Source organism: Nannobrachium achirus (assembly GCF_963921795.1).
Source record: "Nannobrachium achirus genome assembly, chromosome: 10".
In the NCBI taxonomy this organism is placed as follows: domain Eukaryota; kingdom Metazoa; phylum Chordata; class Actinopteri; order Myctophiformes; family Myctophidae; genus Nannobrachium; species Nannobrachium achirus.
This window is the reverse complement of record NC_137819.1, coordinates 34,602,017-34,626,933: the sequence shown is the minus strand read 5'-3', so window position 1 is coordinate 34,626,933 and position 24,917 is coordinate 34,602,017. Positions and strand designations below refer to the sequence as shown.

The following is a 24,917-nucleotide window of genomic DNA, read 5'->3' as shown; positions in this document are numbered from 1 at the left end:
CCGACGTAATCGGCAAAAAACGACGCTTAATTGTCCCCATTGACTTATAATGGGACAATGCAAGAAATCACTTTCAAGTATTTTTCTCTCGTAAACCATAGGAGCTACAGTTTCAAACCTCGGAGAGGAGATTCATAATGATTTTAAGAATGAATTGAAAAATAATTACATCACTCGGCCTCATGGTGGCGCTATAACGGCCCACTTTACGTTTTGCCCCGTAACTCTTGAACCGTAGATCGGAAAATTAAAATTCTTTTTTCCCTGGATTCCTTGGGTCAAGACGCATCTCCCCATATAGGCCACGCCCATTTGCGCCAGGATAGATTTTCCGCCATCTTGAATTTTCTCCAAAACACACTTTTTGCTCCTTTTCCTACATATTTTCTTCAAATGTCACAAAAATCGGTACACATGATCTATGAGGTGGGTAAACCACCGCTCAGTTCACACGGGTGTGATTTTTAATGTTAGTCCAATATCTTTTGAATGAAGAATTTGATGTTTGTGCAGATAGCCCCGGTGGCATTATAATTTAAAATGTATGTTCCATATTCTCTGTTCCCCTTTCAAGAACTAAACGAAAGAAAGCAAACGTCAGTCAGTTCATACTGCAACCATATTACCACTTTTGGCTAATATTTTGACACACTAAAATGCAATATGTAATTTAGGCTACATGATCAGCTTTGTTCTACTTTGCATGGGATGAGCTTTTTTCCTCAAGAATGGGAATGTGGACCCTGAATCAATTCAGATTTTGAGTGGCTGTTAGTTAATCTTCTCAATGTATGATTTATTTTGCAGATCTAAATGTATTTTCATTCATGGACTGTTTGCATAGATGTAATCTACAGTATTAGGATTTATTTCATTGCTCTTAAATGTGTGGGATTATTATCTTGTGATTTGAACAAAAAAGATGAATCTCAATCAGAGGATGTGTCAACAGTGTGTTTTTCACAACTTCAACACTATGGCCCGTTTCCAAACTTTTAGTCCTTCTTTCCTCCATAATATTGAACCAGTTCAGAGTGTTTCCACTGAAAATGAATTGGAACCCTGAAATTTGTTTCGTAACTTGAACCAAAAATAATTCCGCCAGTTCTGTGAAACCACAAGGTTCCAAGAATCTAGAACGGAACAAGTTCTAGAACCAAAGTTCTTTTGGTAGAAAGGTGGCCTTTGTGTAAGTTGTGAACCAGGGAGCGAGGTGAAGAGCTCCATGGAAAGAATTGCCATGTAGCTTTCAACACTATGATGAACAGAAGAAATTGAGGCAATTATTTTATTTTATTTTATTTTATTCAAAACATGTTTAAATAACATTTATTTAGACAAAAACACAAAAGGATAGACTGCACTTCAATTGTTAAAAAAAGAAGAATGATAACTTTCACAGTAAATAGTCATTCATTTTATAAAAAGTATTCAGCATGGAGTTTTAACAAAGAAGAAAACAGGAAAAAATACAACAGACAGTACAGAATGGACAGTTTAGAGTGAGAGATCCTAAACATGCATCAGAGGTTTATTATTTAAATAAAGGTCACTAGGATTATTAGATGTATAGCTTTTTATCCCAAGAGAATGGCTGTGTTCTGAACTGATCTGCAGCACTAGGCAGCTCAGCTAATAATTTACATGAACTTAAAGGTATAATTCAAAATAATAATAATTTAAAAAAAAACGTTCTTTCTATCGATTACTCACGCCATGTAGACTTGAAGTCATCATGGATATATATTTATTTTTTGTTTTTGACGGATTCCTAAGCCAATAATTTGATGAATTTCATAAATAATTTGATAACCAGCAGTGGTTGCCTATGGAGACACAAAGAGCCTGCTTTGTTCCCTACATGGAGACACAAAGAGTCAAATTGTTGGCTTAGGAATGCGACAAAAACAATAAAATATCCATTTATTCAAGTCTCCATGGCGTGAGTAATCAATAGATTTGGGGGTTGAACTATCCCTTTAATGCAGTATCGACTAGCCACACACTCATCTAACCAGCAATGTGTCAAAATAAAACTAATACATAACAGGTCAAAAGTTCAACATATCTTATAAGACCAACTTGTTTTAGATTCACGCCGAGTAACCCACTCCAAAGCCAATTAAATATATAGGTAAAACTTTTACAACATTGACATGACTGACTTGCATGGACACCACTGGCAAGGAGATATTGACCCTCGAACCCAAATCAAAATATTTTGTTGTTATTATTATTATTATTATTTAATACTTATATACATTTTAAAAACAAAAAATCGAAGAAATACAAATATAAATATAAAAAATTAAGAAGTAGTAATTACAAGGTCGCAACACATTGTGTGCTTGAAGAACTGGTATTTTCACTATTTTGGGTCCCGGGCAAATATATCTAATCTCTCTTTCGGGTCTCGACCTTAAACGTTTGGGAACCACTGTAGTACAGTAATTCAGTCAGTGATTCTCAACCTTTTCAACTTCAAGGACCCCCAGTTTGATATGATTTTCTATCTCTGTTATCCCAATCTACACTGTAAAATCCTATGTTAATTCAACTCTGAGATGGAACCAAGTGGACCCATGAGGGTCCATTTTGGTTCCATTTGTGCACTCTCTGAGTTGCAGCCTTGTAAGGGTCCATTTGGTTCCTAACTATCAATAATGTAGCTGAGGAGCCTCTGGACCCGGCCCTTGACGGGTTGTTGAGAACCACGGCAGAAATTAAGTGTTTGATTGTTTTTTTCCACAGAATAAGTGCTTTGTCTAAAATATTTATCCCAAAACATAAAAAAAAAAAAAAAAGTATAACAGAAACCACAGACACTAACCATGGAACTAGAGCTGAGGTAGGTCTGCTGCGCTACAAGGTAATATATCAGATTGTGAATGGAGCAAAGAGAGGAAAGGCCCATGAGGGCAATGCAGGGAACTTCACTATACAGTACATCACGCTACATGAAAAAGCCTTGTCATCTTAAAATATAGCATGGAAACTTGTCTCTATGCATGCATAATCATATTATGTACATAGTTAATTGAGTTTCCTTCTATTAGATTACATTCCCTCCTTGTTTTCCTTTTTTTGGAGACCGCCTGCCACCAGGTCTGTTAGTATTTCACACTGCCTGTCCTTGTTGAGATGAAGCATGGAAAACTTTGACAATGCTGATAACGTGATGCAACAAAAACTAACAGCCTGAAATGCCTAACATGCTTCATAAATAATACTAATGAAATGCAAGTGTGCTTTATTACCATGGTGTCTCTCAAGCCTGCTGCGTCAAATCATAATTGACCTGAACATTACACAGTAGTGCATGATTACATTTACAAGTTATTTACAATGGATGGAACACACAAATTATTTACACAGCGGCATCATACATCCAAGTCCAACGTCTCCGTTTGGCTCACAATGTCCATTCAGGACTTGATCTCAATGACTTTGATGAAAGGAAGGGGCTTGTTTGCGCGTGTTGATGGTGTGAGTGGTTTGCTGTGGGAAGAGGGGAAAAGATACAAATGAAAAAAATCCAAGTTAAAGAGTATTCTCTGAGACATGTGGCTTTAATCTGTCTGACAAACACACAACCTAAAGGTTTAAAAGGGAATATAACAGTGTCTTACAGTCATGGTCATATTTGCACTTGTTTCCACAGCTACATTTAATGATTACTCAGGTAGGGGATTCAGTGTCTTGCTCAAGAGAGGACTGGACTGTTGATTGGCTGTTGCGGAGGTGGCATGACTATATACTAATGCAGCTAACTAACTGCAGTATATATCCCACTGTGTGTTAACATGGGTGCATTGTTTAGCTGTGCTAGGCTAGCACAGTATCTCCAAGCATCCAAGAGCTTAAAGGGAGTCAGAAAGTATTATATACTAGCCTACATATTCACCTGTAGACAACCTGGGGTTTGTTCTCAGCCGAGGTCTGTGCTTCTGAGCTCTGTCCACCCAGGAAGTACTCCATGTGGTCCTGCATCTCTCTGTTCTGTAGAAAGGAAGAAGTTAACACATTGAGTGCCGCCAGTGCCAGTTTATTTTTTATAGTTTTTTCCTTATTTCCGAGGCTCCTTGTAAATGTAATCCGAGTATTTCCGCTTCCTGGTTACGATCATATATTCTTTCACCAAGAACAGAAAAATGACAACCGCGGCCATCCATGCTTTTGTTACGGTACGGTCGGTAGAGAAGGGTTTGTTTTCGATTTGCGCGCGCGCACACGCACACACACACACACACACACACACACACACACACACACACACACACACACACACACACACACACACAGTTTTTACCTCTGCCTCCAGGAAAGCCACCTTCTCCTCCAGGTCCCCAATGAAGCGATCTCTCTCCTGGAGGATGGTCCGGGAGTTTTGCAGCTGTATGTACACACAATAGAGTAAGTCAAGCTACCCCAGAGCTAAAACAACTTACAGCAATCATCACTAATTCATGATGTTTCCACATGGCTCCACTACCCTCTAATCCATGGGTCTTTAACTCATTGAGTGCCAGCCTATCACCACTAGAGGGCGCCCAGTGACCAGAGAATAATAGAGATATGCTGGTAATGCATGCCCAAGCCCTGGAGCCAGGACTTTTTTTACAAAGGAAAGGACACTTTCCTTTGTGCATGTACAGGAAGAGGATGAAGTTAGCTTGAAGTTAGCTATTGGCTACCAAGCATTTTAGAAGCCTTATTTTCGTCAACTTAGCCATGATTAAACCTTGCACACCTCATGCATGGGAAAAAAACAGAGAAGAATGAGCTCTAAAAAATCCAATGCAATCCTGGATTGCATTGGAGTGGATTTGTGCAGTTTGTTCACAGCTTTCAAACAAAAAAATCCGATTGGAAATCCGTTCAGGCATTCTTGAGATAATCGCCATTATGTTTTACATGTAATGTAAACAAAAATGGCTGCCCTGTATGTTAGATGGGGTTGTATGGGGGTGGAACATGCAAAATCGCGATTGAAATCATGTTCACCAGATTTGATGGGGTCCCAAAAAAAAAAAAAAAAAATCAAAAAAAAAATTTTCAAAAAAAAAAAAAAAAATTTTTTTTTTTTTTTTTTTTTAAAGCCGAACTTGTTCGGGATCGGCACACTACGATACGCTAATAAAGCCGAACTAGTTCGGGATTGGCACTCAATGAGTTAATAGGGGGTCTGGGACCCCTAGAGTTACTACTGATGGCCTACCAAAGTTGTGTGATAGAAACCTTTTCCAAAAAAAAACATTAATTCATTGATGGATTTTGGATGATTTTTTTAGTAAGCCCAGAGCGCCATTGACGGATTTGACAGATTATTTTCTCGTTGGGGGTTCCAAGCTAATACTGTATCTGGTGTCAAATAATTGGAATCACAGCCTTATCGGAACACATGAAAGCCTTATCGCTTCCTGTTTTTCGCTCTGTGTTTGTCAATAACTCGGCCATAACTAGACAACCGGTGGTCGGAATGACTCGCTTTGTGGCAGTCCGTGTCCGTGATCGATCGGGGAATCGTTCGGGAAAATAGATAAATATTCTGTGACTACTTGATACAATAAGGAAAAACCAAAGACAGCTGGCAGTGGTTAGCGGTTTGGTTTCATTGTAGTACCGGTATGTGTGACCTAATGTTGCAGGTGTTTGCAATTCTATTATGCAGATGTTTCTACCTGTTCGATCATGTGGCGAACCTTCCTCTGCTGGCTCTTCAGCATGTCGTCCAGTTGGTGAATCTTCTCCTTCAATAAAGCCACCTCCTTCTCCAGCTCCTCACTCCTACACACACACACACACACACACACACACACACACACACACACACACACACACACAGGTTACCAAGGCAATATGGTTAACTATAACACAGTAGTATCAGGAAATCATAGGGTGTGGATCCGATTGTGACATATTTACATTCTACTTAAACTTTGGACCCCACAATACGGTTATGTACGTGAACATAACGTTTCATATGAGTCATACTAATCTTTATAAGCTGCATATTGTGTCATTTATAAGCAGCATATTGTGTCATTTATAGTAGCGTGTGTGCGCTTTGAGCTTTGGTGTGCAGGTTTCGTGGGGATTTAACAATATCCCAAAAGAACTATAAATGTAACGTCTATGTGAAGTGATATACTGACCTTTTTGTGTCACAGTTCTGACCCTGAACCACTTTAAAGGATTAGTTCACTCCCAAAAGTACTTTTTTCCTATTGATTACTCACGCCATGGAGACTTGAGTTCAATAATACTTTTTGTTTTTTGTCACATTCCTAACAAAAAAATTTTACTATAGTAAACTTAGCCTGATGGTTTCTCCATCCAGGGCCATGCATTCTCCATCCGGAATCAATGGGAGTTTGTCTTAGGAATGCGACAAATACAAAATAATATTATTGAACTCAAGTCTCTATGGCATGAGTAATCAATAGAAAAAAGGCATTTTGGGGGTGAACTACTCCTTTAAGCCTATTTTATACTTCAGTGACTCCATAATAGCCGATCTACCAGCTCACAACACATCACAATGTGACACTTTGTGAGCTTGCAGGCTAGATAAGCTGAATTATTTCCTAAACATTTACCAAAATAAATGAATAGAGAAATGCTGGTATATCAGGGGTTAAGATTGACTGTGTTTCTTAAACCAAACTGACTATTAATGGAGTTTGAGCCATCCATCATTTAACCCAGTTAAAAGTGGATTTCAGGGACTCTCTAGGACTCTCTAGGATTTCAGGGTCTCTAATGGGTCAATTTGGTTCCATTTGTAGTTTGAGAAACCACTTATTTAACCACCAGAAGTATTCAAGGTTGTCTTCTCTTATCACCTCTTCAGCTTGCCCTCATCCCTTTCTGCTTTGAGCTGCAGCAGCTCGGCCTCTCCAGTGGCCATCTTGTCTTTGAGAATTGCGCTCTCGATCTCCATGCCTCCCAGTATCCTCTCCAGCTCCTCCACCCTCTGACCTCTCTCCTCCGACTGCTCCTCCGCCTTCTGGAGACGCCCCGACTGCTCGTCCAGTTGGTGGGATAACTCACTCTTCTCCGCCTGCAGGAGGCGACAGAGAGACATTCAAAGTTTCAAAGATTCAAGCTTTTTGTATGGATGGATCCTGTGAGATTGCTGGTATAATAGTGCCAGTAATGTGGATTATCTAGGAATTTAGTTTTCTGTTTTTGCACTTGTTGTCAGTTGTTATGGATCAGTGTATTAGATAAATGTCTATAATGTCAAATATAAATGTAAGTGGCGTACATGACTGAAAATCAGGGTTCAAAAGAAATTATTTCACAAAGGTAGTTCTGTCTTCATTTCAACATGTCACTATCCCCACTGTGAAAGTGCAATATGCTGCTACACAAGTATGGAAAGAGAGAGGTAATTTGTATATAATTTATGTAAGGTTAGTGCCTCCTGAACCAGAAGTATTCATCTCCACAATGCATTGTGCGAGCAGCGAGAGCCAAGTGAAGCCTATTTAAATTCATGGAGAACATAAAAAGTGGTTGTGTTTTGGCATTAGATTGGAGTAATGGAGTATGATTAGCATAGGGTTAGACAACTTAGGCTTAGACGATTATGGGTTGTGTGAAGTGAGGTTATGGTCAGGATAAGGATCTGGGAGGGCACTTAGCCAATAGCCATTGAGATTGCATGACCTCAATTTCCCTGATTCTGAGCTTGCAGATACTGCGAACCAGCATCGGTTCAAGGAGCCACTACATAGTGTGTATATATAATACTATATACTTTATGTAGAGATATAGTATTAGTGGATAGTGAAAGAGAAGCACATGACTACACAAACAACAACTGCAAATGTGTACAATGTCCTGACCTAGTATGGTTAATGTGAAACATACATTTTGAATGTACTAAGCCATGTGTCAGCATGACCTCTCACAGAGTATGATTTTTTGATTGATTGATTGAATACTTTATTAACATGCTTATTAACAGTACAGGTAGTACAGTCAAAGGCTATGCTAAAAGGATAACACAAAAAGGCCCAGGGCTTGTTTCCATTGTGGTCCCTGAAGCATAATTAAAGGCAGGACTGCACTTAGACCTATTGATCGCCTAAAACAGACCTGCAGTTTAAGTATCTCTTCCTGGTGCCTCTTCTCCCCCTCCTTCAGCTGCGCGTACAGACGTTTGGTCATCTCCCTAAGCCTTGCCGTCTCCTCCTGATGATCCTTGACCTGCCAACAGAAAGTCATGCTCAATTTAATGTGTAACCTAACCGACTCCAAACTCTGACAGAGCCCGGGGCAAGACACAAGAGTTGACGCACAACAGAGCAAAGACAGCCTTGCGGAAAGGTCATTGGCCGAGATGATGCAACTGAAAGAATTCACTCGGCCAGCTTGAGATAGCAGAAGCGTTTTAAGTGGATGGTTGCTAATGTTTGCTCGTGGCTCAGTGTTTTCACATCAGGGTCGTGGGGGCACACGGAATGACCGCGTTTCTTTATCAGTCAACTGGGTACTTTACAAAGTTGTGTAATGGGATACTTAGAATGGAGGATGGGACAACTTCCTTCTCGACCTCCTACATACCACACATGTACAGGGCATTGGGTATGGATAGACACAATAGATGTGCTTCCTTAGATGGTATTTCACCACTTCCGAGGTAGATAATGGTTTATTTGGTTACCAGAGATGATATGATGTGTTGTCCTGAGTCTCCAGTAACACATGGGAAATTAGATACTGTGTGTGTGTGTGTGTGTGTGTGTGTGTGTGTGTGTGTGTGTGTGTGTGTGTGTGTGTGTGTGTGTGTGTGTGTGTGTGTGTGTGTGTGTGTGCATTACGATACGTATGTGTGTTTCACATGTGTGGATGTGCGATTTGCCAGTATGTAAAAGGATACTTATAAGCTGTGCGTAATAAGTATAATATGTGCGTAAATTGTGTTGAGTCAGAGTCTGAAAACTATTCCACAGAACAGACGATTGATTTTTGGAAGTGGAAAAAGCTGCAAGCGGCATTTCATAAGTAAACCCATCATTTTAATGAAGAATTTAAATACATTCAAATTAGCTGTCACCTGTAACCTCCTTTAAACAGACTTTGTAGAAATGATTCAACTATTTACGTGAATCAGTGACAAACTAAATACAACCGTACACATCATAAAATCCATATTCTAGATCATTGTTTCTCAAACTTTCAAATGTCAGGGTCTCCCCTTTACTCTGACAGTGTACAAATGGAACCAAATGAACCTGTTAGGGTTCATTTGGTTCCATTTGTACACTGTCAGAGTTACAGACTTGTATGGGTCAATTTAGACCCCCATAAAGGAACCCACAATGTCCCTGGTATCCACTTTGAGAACCACTGTTCTAGATGGCACAAGTTGTAGATTTGTGAGTGGTAGCTTACATGCATGTCTGACTCAGTCCCAACAATGTTGCCATTGCAGGTGACAACTGTTTGGTTGCTAGGCATGGTCACTCTGTAGCCATTGGCTGGATGCTAAAGGAAAGAGCGGCAGGCTGGTGAGTGGAGTTAGTCTAGCATCACTGTTGGTTCAAGCACTGAGCATCAGACATTTTGGAAAGGTTCCTTGTACCTTGTTGTTGTTGTTGTTCTGTCTGGCTGCCATCTGCTCTCTTAGGGTCTTCAGACAGTACCTCACCTATAAACACAACAGGCAACAATATTAAATATGTGATGCAGGCTGTCATCCAGCTCAAATGTTATTTGATACAAACGCACGCACGCACGCACGCACGCGCGCACACACACACACACACACACACACACGCACCATGTGCACACCCGCTGCCCAAGTACAGTATACTGCAGCAGATGATACTGGAAACACTCACACTCAAAGATGCAAATGGCTCGCTCTCACTCTCTCTCTCTCTCTCTCTCGCTCTCTCTCGCGCTCTCTCTCTCTCTCACACACACACACACACACACACACACACACACACACACACACACACACACACACACACACAATTTCCCTCAATTCAATTTTAACGTCTTAATGTCTTCCACCAGCTATGGGAAATGTTGAGTCATCTCATTGCCACGCGGGAAGCAGACAAGGAGAACACAGGCAAATTGGACAAAATGGCAAAGTGAATTTGGCGAGGCATAAACAAACGCACAGCAGAACCCGAGGGACGACTAAGGCCACGGCACTCCTACAGTATAAGTCCTCACCTCCTGTATCTGTGACACTTCATCTGTCAGCATCTTGGCACTCGAGTCACGATGGCTCTCCTCTTTGTGCTTCTGGCGGGGTTCTAGGTAAACCTGAATGTGAACACAGAGTGGGAGAGGCGGGGGGGAAGGGTTCACTTAATATACTGTAGGTTAGGTGTTTTCAAACCCTTTTGACTCAGGGCACCCCTGTAAATAACCTTTTCATCCACGGCAACCCTGAATTACACTGTTATCTTTTAGAATCTCATATCATATTACGCTCTGTAAATATGCACATATTTCCACCTGAGATACGATATGTCACAGAGAAATATCTGTTTCCATCAGAACTGACTGAAAATAACTTTATACTTGACCTTTAACCACTTGAACCCCAGCATCCCGATTCTGGGGGGGAAGATTCACCAAAAATAGCCGATCTACAAGCTCACAACGCGTCACAATCATGACGCATTGTGAATGTGAGCTTGTAGATCGGCTATTTTTGGTTGGGGTAGATGGAAAGATAACTCATCAAGTACAGTGCAAATCAGGTCTGTTTTACTAAGCATAGAATGGTTATACTTTATAACCACTTAGGTAAGTGATATTGATGAATTCCAATTAAATATTATCAAATTATAGTGCGGGACCCCTGAACTGGCATCACAGCACCCACTTTGGGAAACCCTGCAGTACTAATCGCTTGTACACCACATGAATGGATGAATGCGTGAACAATGGACAGATTGACAGACACTATCGATTTCTCTCTCTTACACGCACGCACACATGCACCCACGCAACACACTTACGCAACACACAAACACACCACTCACACCACCCACACCTACCTTGATGACCTCTACTTCTGTCGGTGTGTTGCGGTCAGGTGTATGTGGCCGCTCTAAGCTTTTTTCCTGTGTTGGTGCTTCCTGCATTCATCACAACAGAAAGTGGAAATCAAAATGCGGGTTTACTGATAACTGATAATGTGTTTCAGTGATCAAAATCTGCACATACAGTAAAAGTGAAATCAATCAATCTGATATAAAAAGGAAGTCTTTAAGCTAAAACACATTGCCAGAAGTCACACTGTCCCTGAATATATCCTTGAATACAGCCAGTGCTCACCTTCTTGCTGTGTTGCTGCTGTGATCTTTGGTCAGACTGGTCTTGGAGAGTGAGTCTAACACTCCGCCTGCATTGGTCCTGAGATGAAAGATGAGAGGATAAGAGAAGAATGAAACGACTGAAAACTGTGGAGAGTATGAGGGCAAAAAAACAAAAGGTGGTGTTGCCCGAAAGTACAAAATAGAAGTGGACTCAGCGAGAAGTGTTGCAAAATGACGGTGAAGAAAGTCAGGCAGATGTATGAAGAACAGAAAGAGAGCGGGACACAAAATGGGGAGGGGCAGAGTATGAGGATGGTGAAACTGGCCACTAGGAAAGTTCTACCGTTAACAGGCCGCGCCAGTGGGATTGTAAAACCCCCCCTTCTCACGCTCCATCTCTATGGGAGAACATAATAGTGAAGAGAGGTTTCCACTGCTGGGCAGGTCTGGTGGCTCATTATGACGCGAAACGGCCCTGCGCTGAATGGAAAAGTGAAACCAGTCCAACCCAGCAGCTCCAAAAATACCAACGCTAAATGTTTCTGTGCATAAATGAGTCACTCTCTGCTCTGTATACCCATGGTTCTGCTTCTGCTCTGTACCCATGGTTACGTAAACGGACAATAAAGAGACTGTTAGTTGTGAATGTTCGGACAGACTTTCATTTCCATTCAAGCCATTCACGTTATTTTTCATGTAAATCATGGTTCAACTTCAACTTCAAGTTCATTTTCACATGACAAGTTTAGTCGTGTAAAACAGTGGGTGAAATTAAGCTCAAAGGAGTTTGCAATAACAAAATATCGTCATATGATTAGAGAAAGAAGCAAAGTTAATGTCAAGGATTACGATTTTCCTTTCAACAAGAACTCAGTTCTGAATAGTTTTTCTTTCGTCTTGTGCAACACTTGCCATTCAAAAGCTTTTGCCAAGTCAGACAAATACTGTCATGCCTTGAATATAAACAAATGCCTCCCTGGCATGGGGAACACCCTTCAATGTAACTATGGACTGAATGAAACTACTGGGGTTGTGAATGTATGTACCAAGAGCCGTTCAGTAAACAAACTCCATTTTAGGTGAGGATAAAAAGCGCGCTGACGCAGGGTTTTGATGTTACATAATGATTTCAATTGTATGGTCAGCCCAAGGGACGCTTAATCCCTGCTTCTACAGGTGTGTGTAGACACACCTGTAGAACTTGTTCTGTGTGGATATATGCATGTGTGCACATGTGTCCTCTATTAGCCTTGCATGGTCAGACTAATATCACTGTGTAGTGCGTAGTACTAGATATTAGTCTGAAACTTTGGTGTGGAAGATTCATTTCCACAAACAGATTCAAACGTCACAGCAAAACATTTCCCCCTTTTAGTAGTGGCCTCTGATTGGTCACCCACAACTCTGGGGTGAGCGAAATGTAATTCAAACCGAGGAGTGCCAGACCAATCTGCCCAGGGATATTTAATTTTGGCTGTAGCAGATTCGTCTTGTTTCCAGGCTAGTCCTTTATGGGCACAAGTGTCACATAGCTATCTCAACAGTAACTGTTTGTTGCTACCCAGAAGGGTATTTTTACAGGATTCTCAAGCAGGTGTAACTTTGTCACAGCTCATAAAAAGAGAATGGAAACGCTTTCACGCCAAAAAGCTTAAACCCTGGTTGATCTTGAACAATTCCATGTTCCATGTCAATTAGTAACTTAATTTATGAATATTACACAATCTTGGTAGCTGTAAAAAAAAAAATACAACCTTCCATATATTCCCTTGTTTTACTGTCATCTGATACAAGAGTGAATGCCACTCTAGCTGTAACAATACATGCTGACACTGGAACTGCATCTACACAGACAGGGATGGGAGACTATGGTACCGGTATGCATTAAGAGCAAAATGACCACATATGAATATAGTCAGTTAACAACTTTCAACTTGTCATCACGATTTTGGGCATGTCATTATACTATAGATGAAAAGAAGAAAAATGTCAATAATAGCAGTTCTACAAGCTCACAACGCATTATGATGCAACATGTTGTGAGCTTGTAGATCGACTGTTTTGGAAGAATGTTGAATATGCCTTAAGTGGTTAAAAGTATGTACCTAACAGGTGTCACTAATCTCTAATAGTGTTTCGTGAGAATGACACCAGCAATTACAGCAGGGGAGCGATAAATATTTGACAATGTGCTCTGTGCACACCACACACAGCCTGTTGTTTGTTATGAGAGATGAGGCTACACCCATGGCACGGCACACCAACCACAACATTTGCAGTAGTATGCAAATTCCATTGCAACACGATGTGGAGGCAAAATAAAATCCGTGAATTTTTCTGTGACTTTATTGTTCACTCACTGGTTCCGCTGATGCTATTTGCTGTTGTTTCTATTTAGTGCTGTTCTATGGCTTGTGAAGCACTTTAGCAAATGCTTTCAAATGTGCTACATACATTATTAAACTATTATTATAAAAACAACATGGATTTTCGTATTACTTACAGAATAATTACAAAAGAAAAACATTGTGACTGAGATAGTAGACGTTTGCGTAAGGTGCCTGTGCAAAGAACAGCTTCATAAAGATGAAGATAATAATATTAGAAAGTATCATTTTAACAATCACTTTCTCCCCCAACATTTGACCTCAAAGTACACCGTGTACTTCTGCAGTATAGGTATGCCTGACAGCGTTTTGGGGTGGGTGGTTAAGGGGGAAGGCTGTAGGGACCAATGAGTGGAGTCCAAGCTGCCACACCCTCCTCGGTCTATCATTGTTCCACAACCACATCCTGCCTGGATCAATCCTGACTCCTCTAGGCCAGCATCAGTGGCTTGTCTGTACAGGAGCTCTCTGCCATTTACACAACCCTCAATCATCTCATCTGTGTGTGTGTGTGTGTGTGTGTGTGTGTGTGTGTGTGTGTGTGTGTGTGTGTGTGTGTGTGTGTGTCAGATTGTACATTCATGTACGCGTGTAACATCCATCAGCGTATTCGCCCAGAGGTGTTGCACCAAATTCTGGGCCCTGGGTACTTTAACTACTGAAAAATAGCAGATATACAACCTCACACTCACAGCACGGCACCGAGCTTGTAGATCTGCTATTTTTGAATAATCGTGAAAAACCTGTTTCTATGTCAGTGGTGCTCAAACCTTTTCATGTGAAGGACCCCCAAAATGATATGTATTTGGCCACGGACCGCCCAGAAGCAAAATTTGAGTTAGAAATGTTCGCTTCAAAAAGAGATATACCGGTATTCAAAGATTTCCACACATTTTCTCGACTTTTCAAAAATAGCAGATCTACAAGCTAATCTACAAGATAATGTGAACCATACTGTGTGAATAATGGACAGGCCGCGCAGAATGAAAGCAGAAGCAACTGGTTTCTCTGGTTGTTATCTCTAAGTAGTTTCTAGACGCGTAAACAAACGTTTGTCTCTGATTTGCATGTCAAAGCGTAATGGTTTACATCGCGTCCTCGCCTGACAGTGCTGTTTGCTGTTGCAGGAACAGCCTGAAGAAAACCATCAGGGCTTAAACTGACAGGCAGTGCCCCAGCATGTCATTTTTGAGATCTGTGGGAGTGGAAGCCTCAGGGCTTCTCTCCCCCAGAGAAAACACAACAGAAGAGAGGGAGAGACACGCATGCACTTGCGCACGGACATGCACACACACGCACGCACATGCACAACGTACATGCACAGACACGCACGCACGCACGCACACACACACACACACACACACACACACACACACACACCCACACCCACACCCACCCACACACACACACACACACACACACACACACACACACACACACACACACACACACACACACACACAACGAATAGGCTCTTCACACAGAGACACAATGTTCTCTGCTTTCAACACATGCTATTGTTCCCAATGTCTTTTTGGCGCGCGCACACACACACACACACACCACAATTTATTGTCCTCAGCTTGGGTTCCAAAACATCATGCTTCAAAATCAGTCAAAAACTGTGGGGCTCAAAGCCATTTCCTCAACAAACAATAGATGCAGAAATGATGAACGTGCCCACCCACGCATGATCATGTTTATGCACGTGGAAAGGAGCTAATTATGACTGAGCAGGGGTGTTGCATCAAATTCTGGGCCCTGGGTACAAGGATCCACAGTTCACACACATTTTGTGCTTTAAATATTGAAAAATAGCAGATATAAAAGCTCACAGCGCTGCGAGCTTGTAGATCTGCTATTTTTGAAAAATCTTGAACATTTGTGCAAGTCTTTGAAAAACCTACTGTATGTTTCTATGTCAGTGGTGCTCAAACTTTTTCATGTGAAGGATCCCCGAAATGGGTAACCGGTCACCGGTTGGTCAAAATCCAACTCGCCAAATTGTCCACGCTCATTGGGTAAGCTTGTCAATGCTCCTGAATTCGCTAGGATGATTGGCAATTACCAAGCCCCCAGAACCCTGGGGGCGCTTTGAAGCAAAAAGTACATGGTGGCCGTTTGAGGTACTGCAGTTGGGTCAACTATTCAAACAGAGGCAGATAGCCCCCCGCTACCCCCGCCTCCCCGTTTCTCGCTCCCCGACCGTCGTGATTGGCTAAGAGGCCAAATAGTTGACCCACTACGTCACGTTTCAGAGGCGTTTCAAACGCGGAAGTACGCTTCATGCGCTGGGTGAGCAACTCAATGCAAGTGGACGGGCGGGGATATCAGTTGCCCTCTCTATTATTATTATAGCTCTATGGCAATTACATCTACTATGTTAAATATTTTCTGAGGGAGGACACCCAGATGAGAAGTCATTATTAAGGATGTCTTACTTTGCTTCAGTCATCAAATGTGTACAACTACATTTGGCATTTTAAGGCTGAAATTTTACCCATGCTAGTAAAGCAAGCCTGATAAAAGTATCAAACATGCACACAATTCAACAGAACACAGGAAAATATATATCTGGGGGGGCAGGAACACCAGACCCCTGTTGGGGAGTTCCACGTACCCCCTAAAAGATAAATCTCCTGGATTCTCCTGGACTGACAATGTTGACAACCCTGCTCATTGGCGAGGTGTCCTAGCAAGTTGATTTGGCGAGTTGGATTGGATTGGAAGTGACTGGTATTCCCAAAATGATATGTATTTGGCCACGGACCCCCATCTCAAAATAGTTAGTTCAAGTGGCCCCCAGAAGCAAAGTTTGAGTTACAAATGTTCGCTTAAAAAACACATTTTCATGACTTTAAAAAAAATAGCAGATCTACAAGCTCGCAGCTATTTTTCAATAGCTAAAGTATAAGGCCTCCACCTTGGGCCCTGTTAACTCAGTACCACTTTCCCCCCCTGTGACGCCCCTGACCACACGTCACCTCATTTCACCCAGTGGCTCATGTAGTACTTGTGTTATAAATCACTGGGTGCTTAGAAAGCCTAATTATACATTTGCTTTGGGTTATCCCGACATTAAAGACCCATAATGAGAACCTCAACCTTCTAGTTCAAATTGCGGTGATTATGAAGTTATGCAAGTTGCTTGCCTGCATCAATGCTAACTAGCTAAAGTCAATGCTGCACTTTCAAAGCATTCCAGCCATTTAGCTGAATACTGTAGGCCAGTGTTTCTAAGATGGTGTTCCGCCAAGGCGCACTGATGTGCCACGAGACAAGTCCAGGTGTGCCTTGGGATTTTGTGATTCCAACAAACTATTGTTATTATAGTGATCCCATGATGGGAAAGGCTTTTTCCACTCCTCCTATGTTTTTGCTAATAAACGTGCTAACAATCTGAGAGATAAAACTACCTTGGTATATTCCTTATACCAAGGTAACTTTCCCAGTAACAACTATGTTAACTGTAATGCCATGATCAACAGTTTTTACACTAGGTAAAAATATAAAGGTGAAGCGGAGGACTACTTGTAAGCTCAGGTATGTAGTTCATTTAAAATGTCCTTGTAGTTTTTTAAGAGATAATTGAATATCACTGAACATAAAAGCAACATTAGAAATGTTGATGAAAAATCTCCTGTAGCCAGGCATTTCAATGCCACAGGACATGAGGTGTGTAGACTGATGTTTCAGGGAATTGAAATGGTGAATCCCTGGAAAAGATATGGGATTAAATGAGGAACTGGTATTAAATAGCTATTGAGAAAACTCCTGGTGTTGTTTTCTTGTGGGTTTTGTCATTTATATACATTTTTTGTATTCCCAACTTAGTTTTTTTCTATGTATGTTTGTGATATTGTATATTATTATGATGATCATGTACATTTGCATATTAATTGGTGATTTCAAAAAGGGTCAATCAAAACGTGTTTGTTTATTGTTGACAGCTGCTAAGCCTTCAAATGTGTGTGTTTTGATGTAGATAATTTGTGACCTGTCTTGTTCAAGTGTTGCTGCTTTGATGTCATGTTGCAAAGTTTCAAATAAAATCTTGGATTATATTAATACATAGCCTACTGTTTCACGAGGAATATAGTTATTTGGCAAATTCTATTTAGCATTAGCATAATAAAGTTTACAAAGTGGGAAGAGTGATAGAGTTATAAAGGCTGCTCCGCACAGATATGAATACAGGTTTGCCTTGAGATTTTGACTTGCCCTTAATTGGTATGCCTTTAGTACAAAAGGTTTGAAAACCACTGATGTAGGCACTGCGAAGGATCACTGTGAACTGTGTGAAGGACACCTTTCATGTGTATAAAACAATAGTCGTGACATTTACAACAAGTAGGCCACCTTGATCCCTGCTATGGCAATACCAAAAAATGCTGCTGGTATTGCAAAAACTTGTTTATGTCTGTCTGTCTGTCTGTCTGTAAGTGTGTCTGTCTGTCCCCAGCATAACTCAGGCACTGTGGCGTGTGTGGTCACCGATGACCTGGAGATGATTTGTGATGAGTTGGAATTTGGTTGGACCAGCAGTTGTCCAGAACCGACCTGCAGACTGTCTGCAGGTCTGTGGAGGACTGTGGGGGTGTAGGCTTCGGCTTCCATGATCGGCCAACCCAACCCATTGGCCTTACAGCAGGGGTCTTCAACAGGGGGTCCAGCACCCCTAGGGTTTCTTTTTTTTATCACGATAAACGATAATATCGCTTATCATCCCATATGTACTGTGTCCATCCATATTTCATGGATCGGTTGTATGGTAGTGGGTACGGCACTCTGTACTCTGATAACGGTGGTCAACGCATTCCCAAATTGCATCGTTCCCGAGTAGGTCGGTGCCCGTTTATAAATACCCCCATTGAACTGTAGTAACAGGTAATGCACTGGGTACTCTAGCAACGGGTAGGCATACAGCTGGTACTCTGAAAACATATACAACGGGTATTGCATAACCGGGTGGGGCATGCCATGGATGATGCATTACATTCCCCACTAACATACATCACTTGCATGATCCCTGGGTAGGCCGGTAGCTTTAGTAAAGAATGACATGAACACGGACATTAGTAAAGAATGACATGAACACGGACATTAGTAAAGAATGACATGAACACGAACAGGAAACGACTAATGCTGCCAATCACCCTTCAACCGGTTTCAGTAAAAAATGTATCATGACAACATGATCTTTGTACTCTATCAATAGCTGTTATAAAAACAAATCCATATCTGTTCTCTGCAATGTGGGCATGTGTAAACCCATACTTAAACTGCAAACTGTTCCGTACTTGTACAGTTTAATAAGAAACATCTGCATCTATAGCCATCAGAGAGGCAGGGATACACCTGAGGGCAGATCCACTCGGCCAGCCCCCACAGCCCAGGGAAGAACACTCATTTCCATTGCTGTGGACTTTGTCATCATGGTCTAGACACATTTAATGCAGCCTGTCTACAGTACACAAGGTGAGGTGGTGCTACCCTGGCCTAACATTATGAAGCAGGTGATTTCACTCTGACTCAGGACCCTATTCCGGTTCAGGGACGTATGTGTTAACTGAAGTGCTGTATGTTCACAAAAATATAGTTTCTGCATTATGTCAGCACAGCCAGTATTGCAACAAGTTACCGCAACATTGTTTTTCCAATTCACTGGGTTGCGTAATGTCAACTCCTAACTTTATATTTATACATTGCACTGTGGCCAACACATTAAAATATTACCTGTTAATTTAACAGAGATACATTACCTCTCAATGCTAGGAGCATGTTCCTTTTCCTTATCTGATCTTACATGACCTTCAGGTTATTTATGAAGTAGCTGCCAAGAGCTATGTGGGAAAGTTTTTGGTAACAACTGTACTAGAGATACAAGTTTAAGTGGCGTTCCATTCCACTGTAATGACTCTCGCTCCAGGGTCTGAGTGAACTTTAATCAAAAGCTATTGGGTGTGATGACATCAAACATCAAAGAAAACAAAGCAAATAAACAAACTGCTTCTCTGCACGGCATACAAAGTACAATGGAGACAGCAGGTCTAACGAGGACATTGCTATCTTAAGACATTGCAATCACACGCTGCAGGTAGCACAAAGCCCTTGAGCTTGAGAAATAATCTATAGCTCTAGAAACGCAATGGGTCAACTGACAGCTATTTAGTAACCTATACTTTATGGACTAAAACATTCTCAAGCTTCTGCAAATCAGTGGAAACAAGGCAGATTTGATGATAAATGACTGACATTTATAATCTAACTTTGTGTACTGTATGGCCACTTATCACCATTTTACAACTTATTATGGGGGTCATAACACTCCAACCTTTGGGTGGATTTGGGACAATTTTTACACTGTAAAGTTAAATTAACACTGAGGATTTTACTGTGTAGTGGGGCATTAATTAGGCGCAGGAAGAATGACGTAGCCAGTTCGGGGGGTGAGATTTAAGAGGTTGGCGCGCGCCCCCAGGTGGGCGGAGTATTATATTCCGCCCCCCCAACACTCAGAGTATATCTAGGGTATCTAACCCTACAGTGCTTCAGTTGCTAAACTCAGCGCTGCAGGACACACACAGGTGCCACACTTGTTGCTTGCAGGTAGCTGTGCTGCTGCCACCACGCGGAGAGGGTGCCTAACTTGGCTGAGTATTTCTGGCTGTTTCTGCTTTTACTATCGCTCAAATCATGTTCTTAGCTGCCAAACTAAGAAGCTGTGTTCTTGGCCAGGTTGTATGGGAAGTCTGAGAGTGTCTTTCTGGTAATCGCTGGATTCTGAACTACTGTTTCAAGGTTCATATTTCTTGCTATCGTTGCTGGTGCCTAGCTGATTTCTGTACTTCAGTTGTTTGTTGCTAAAGCTATTTTAAAGGCGCTACAGGCTTGCTAACGTTGCTAAAGGTAAACTCAGTATCATAGAAGTTGGCTGTGGCTACGGGCTAAATGCTAACTTATTTCGTGCCCTGGTGGGCCTTTTCTGGGCTACCATGAGTTAAGGTAGTCTCAGTCGTTGGGTTTGTCGATGATAGCGACAGTGTTTTTGCGACTGCACGGGCCGTATCGGCTAGCGTGGAGCAACAGGTTCAATGTATAGTCAGCCAGGAGCTAGCCAGTGGCTATTGCTAGCCGGCTACTCCGGTAAGGATGCTGTTAACTGGTAAAACAACGTGCTAGCCATGTCAAGGCATAGAGCGGCGGCCCGCGTGAAAACGTTGCCCCGTAGCAAGTATGAAACACGCCAGGAGGATTCAGTTTGTAGGTTGTTGTAGGTATCGGCAGCATCCACCTAGCATCCGAGCTAGCCGAGTTCATGTCAAGCGGTGGTTTACGGCATGACGTCGTCAACGCATACTAAGCGCTGGGGATGGGATATGTAGTTCGCTAGCATGTCAAGCCCAGCCGAATTCCGTGCTACAGTCTAATGTGGCAGTCGTTTGTTGCTAATGCTAATTTAAGGTGCTTATGGGTTTAGCTAACGTTGCTAAAGATTAGCGGCTGTCCAGGCTGGGTTCAAGGCAAGGATTATGGCATAAAGGTTGGGTTCGTTGTTGTGGTAAACACGGCCGAGGTCTACTTCTAACTACTGCTTCATCAAGGTAATGGTGCTCTTCCCAGCTGAGTTTGCATACTACAGATCGAGACGGGAGCAGTTGCGGCTCCTGGCTAACGTTAAAATAACTTCATTGTGCTTGGCTTGCTTGCGACCGTTCGCTAAGGTTAACTCAGTTGCTTGTGCTTATCGGGAACAGTGGTGTATTTGTCGGGAACAGTGGCGTATTGGTGTATTTTGTCAGCCGTATCTGCTACTGTTGAGCAGCGTTCCTTCCTTGCAGTCAGCCAGGGGCTAGCTTTGCTTGTTGTAAGCCGGCTAGCTTTAAAGCTATACTGTGTAAGATTCTCAACTAGTGGTCAGTAGCCATATAGCAAACCGCGGTCGCGTTCGCGTCTTTCGCCCGTTTTTCGTACCTTCACACCCCCGCGTCTGCCTCCACAACGCCGAGAGCTATCTTTAGAGGGGTCCCTGGTTCCTGTGCGTTCAGGCATTCCGGAGAAACGGACTATTTCACCCTGCCTGGTAGGCGAGAATTACCTTTTGAGTAAAGAGACACACGGGCGACTACAAATATGGCGACCCCACTTCAAGATGCGCTGCATTGGCCGGTAGTGTACCATGTGTGCATGATCGGCGATGTGATTGGGCAACGTATACACAACGTATACAGATGATGCAGATTACGTAATCATGGCGCGAAATTCTCCCCCCCTCACGGCTCATAGAAAACATATAAAGAGAAGGCTTCAGAAGCTGAAAATAACGGAGTGGGTGTTCTAAAACTTTAGCGATTTAACAGTTAGGACAATTTTAAGATTTGTTTTATAAAAAAAGTTACATAGTAAAACTTTAACTAATGTAAGGATAGCTGCTAGTTGGTAAAACAGCTTGCTAGCCATGTTCTAGGCGCAAGTATGGCCCCGTCTGAAAACGTTGCCTCTATAAACAGCTGCTGCTTATGAGGTGCTAGTTTGCTATACCTTAGCAGCTACTAAATGGTTCCTGTCGCTTGTATGTCTGCGTGGGCTCCTGGAAGGAGGAAAACCCGCAAGCTCATGGGTGCCACAGTTTACGTGCAAACAATGTTTTGCGTCCGCTAACGCTAGGCGTGCTGTCGGTCTTGACGTCACCAGTTGAACTCGCTAGTGCATGCAGGGAATCGTAGTCTTCTCTAAATGCTCGGTAGCTCCAGCTAAATATTCTCTTCAGTTTCAGCATCCATCAGCTGCAGCTCATCAGCTTCAGATACTAAATTATTCGTATCATTACAGCTCCAGGCTAGAGCACTTCTGGTCCGTAAGGTTATAGTATTGGGTCACATAGCTCACTGTATGTTCTAGTAGTGTTTCCGTAGCTGCTGCACTCGGCTTCAGTGCTGGTTTACAGCTCACGCTCAAGCTGCTACATGACTGTTGTAACATCATGCGCATATCCAGGATTTCTCCTTATCCGTGGTGCCGCTATCTTGGAGGCTAAAATGGGCACATTATGGTGCTAGTGGCTCTTGCTGCCGCTGCTTCAGTCAGATACTAATGTCTCCTATAGTTTCAGCTATTGGTAGCTCCACTCAACCTGCGGCGGCGTGCTAGCATAACTGCTAATAATTACAGCTAAGGCTGATGCTTGGCTGCATCATGTTTTCTTTCAGCTCATGCTAAAGCTAATACTTGTTGGTTGCTAACATTCTGTTTATTATTTCAGCAAGTTATTGTTTCTACTGCATGTCAAGCTGTTACCAGGGTGTTGAGTGTTTCTGCTAACATGTTGTCATTTCTGCTCCAGTATGGCAGCTCCAGGCTAAAGCGGCACAGGTTCCACTAATCGTGTTTTACTTTATAGCTTCTTGCTGCGGCTGCTACATGTCTAACTGCTAACATAATTTCTATCCTTTCAGCTCGTGCTGGAGCTGCTGCTGCATAGCTGCTACTACAGCAGGTCGCCATAGCAGCATGGCGCTGCAGCTGCTGAGGTTTTCTGCTAACATATTTATCATTACAGCTCCAGGCCGGAGCTGCGGCATGCCCCCTGCCACGGCATCAGGTTAGCATTGCAGCTTTATGCTAAAGCGGCTACATGTTCCACTAAATCGCGTTTTTCTTTATAGCTTCGGGCCACGGCTGCTACATGTTGCTGCTAACATCTTGTTTGTCCTTTCAGCTTCTTGCTGGAGCTGCTGCATAGCGGCTGCTACAGCATGTCATCATGGCAGCGTCGCGCTGCAGCGGCTGAGTGTTTTCTGCTAACATGTTTATCTTTATAGTTTCGTCCACTACTGTATAATTCCATGAGACCAGTCAGGAGTCGGTTAGCACTGGAGAGGGCCAACTGCAGCTTCCGCTACCTCTGCCGCTACCATGAGCTGCCAGCCTGCCCGCCCGCCCGCCTGCCTGCCCGCCCGCCTGCCTGCACGCGCCATATTCAGCAGACGGAAGTGGCCTACCGCCAGCCCGCCTGCCTGCCTTCCCGCCTGCCTGCCTTCCCACCTGCCTGTCGGCCCTCCCGTCCGGCTGCCCGTCCACCCGCTACAGCATCAGTTAATGCTACTACTGCTGCTACCATGAGCATGAACCAGCGCTGCGTCGTGCTGGAAGCCGTGGTGCCGGCCCATCTTCCGGGGGCGCTGTCAGGCTGTGACCGTCGTCGCCACCGCCAGGTCGCAAGGGAACATGGGAAGCTGCAGTTTCAGCACCAGCGGTGGAAACTCCTTTCCCAGATGCGCTGAGGAGCCACACTCTAGCAGGTAAATAGCAACGCATTTGCTCGTTCGATTCCGTGAGCGTTCAGCCGCTCTCTAAGCTTGCTATTAATAGGCAATCATAGTTACATAGCAGCGACTTACTTGTACTGAATGTTGGGCTTTAGCCGCTCTCTAGGCTTGCATAGCTTGCCTTAAAAGGTCAAGTCGTGTATCTCGTGGAGATTCTTATTTGTGCAGCAGCAGACTCTGCAGCAGAGCGCTCTGTGGGCTGCGAAAATTTCTCGGTGATCCTAAAAGTCAGAGCCTCTAGGCGTGGTTTCTTTGTTATGGTCAGCTAAAGCTAAGATTATATTTTCTGCAGCAAGCACATGCGGTCACCAAGGCCAGGCTTAAGATGTGACTAGCACATGGCCTCTGAAGACTGCAGCTCGCAGTCAAAATCAGGGAAGGTACACCAGTGTCAGTCGCAGAACTAACTCTCCCTTCTGTCCTTTCATGTCCATGCTGAACACCGGGCTGTCTGCCCGACGTCCTCGTCACACGAACCCCGGAGAGAGCTGCCAGATTTGCGGCCCGATCCTGCACGCCCAGCTATCAAGCACACACAACACAGGACTGACCGAAGCGTGATGGTTCCAAGCTGGAGTTGGACGCGCTTCAGTTAACGCTTCTGCTGCTGATGCTAATAGTGCTGCAGGCACTATTAGCAGGGTTGTTCCATAGGGTTTCACTATGCTGCTTCTGCTGCGTTTACCAGGGGCATGTGCCCCCGATAGGTTGCGTGCACAATTGCTGCTGCTGCTGCGTTTAATCGGGGCACCCGCCCCTGATAGGTTGCATGTTTACGTGCTGCTCTGTTGCGCTTCACAGGTCTTTAATTAGTGTTATTTCTAGTTGCTCATGTCCACTTTAGCATCGCTAAGAAGTTCACTAAGGCTACCTTTCTTATCATTGGTTGGCTTTAGGCAAGCTGC

At 43.0% G+C, this 24,917-nt stretch overlaps 1 protein-coding gene across 2 annotated transcripts in view; it reads right to left on the bottom strand.

Annotated features, from left to right (window-relative positions):
* Positions 1-1,380: 1,380 nt before the first annotated feature.
* The window catches only part of LOC308293439 (tuftelin-like), a 34,778-nt gene continuing 11,241 nt past the window's right edge, over positions 1,381-24,917 (bottom strand). For both annotated transcript variants that reach the window (XM_080735969.1, XM_080735970.1), the window contains exons 2-12: positions 11,317-11,394; positions 11,037-11,117; positions 10,201-10,293; positions 9,596-9,661; positions 9,406-9,498; positions 8,107-8,217; positions 6,846-7,063; positions 5,682-5,787; positions 4,310-4,393; positions 3,905-3,999; positions 1,381-3,498 (exon numbers count right to left, since the gene is read on the bottom strand). In XM_080735969.1, coding sequence (XP_080592095.1) covers positions 3,426-3,498; positions 3,905-3,999; positions 4,310-4,393; positions 5,682-5,787; positions 6,846-7,063; positions 8,107-8,217; positions 9,406-9,498; positions 9,596-9,661; positions 10,201-10,293; positions 11,037-11,117; positions 11,317-11,394 — 1,098 coding nt within the window. In that variant the 3' untranslated portion in view covers positions 1,381-3,425. The remainder of the gene's footprint in view (positions 3,499-3,904; positions 4,000-4,309; positions 4,394-5,681; positions 5,788-6,845; positions 7,064-8,106; positions 8,218-9,405; positions 9,499-9,595; positions 9,662-10,200; positions 10,294-11,036; positions 11,118-11,316; positions 11,395-24,917) is intronic.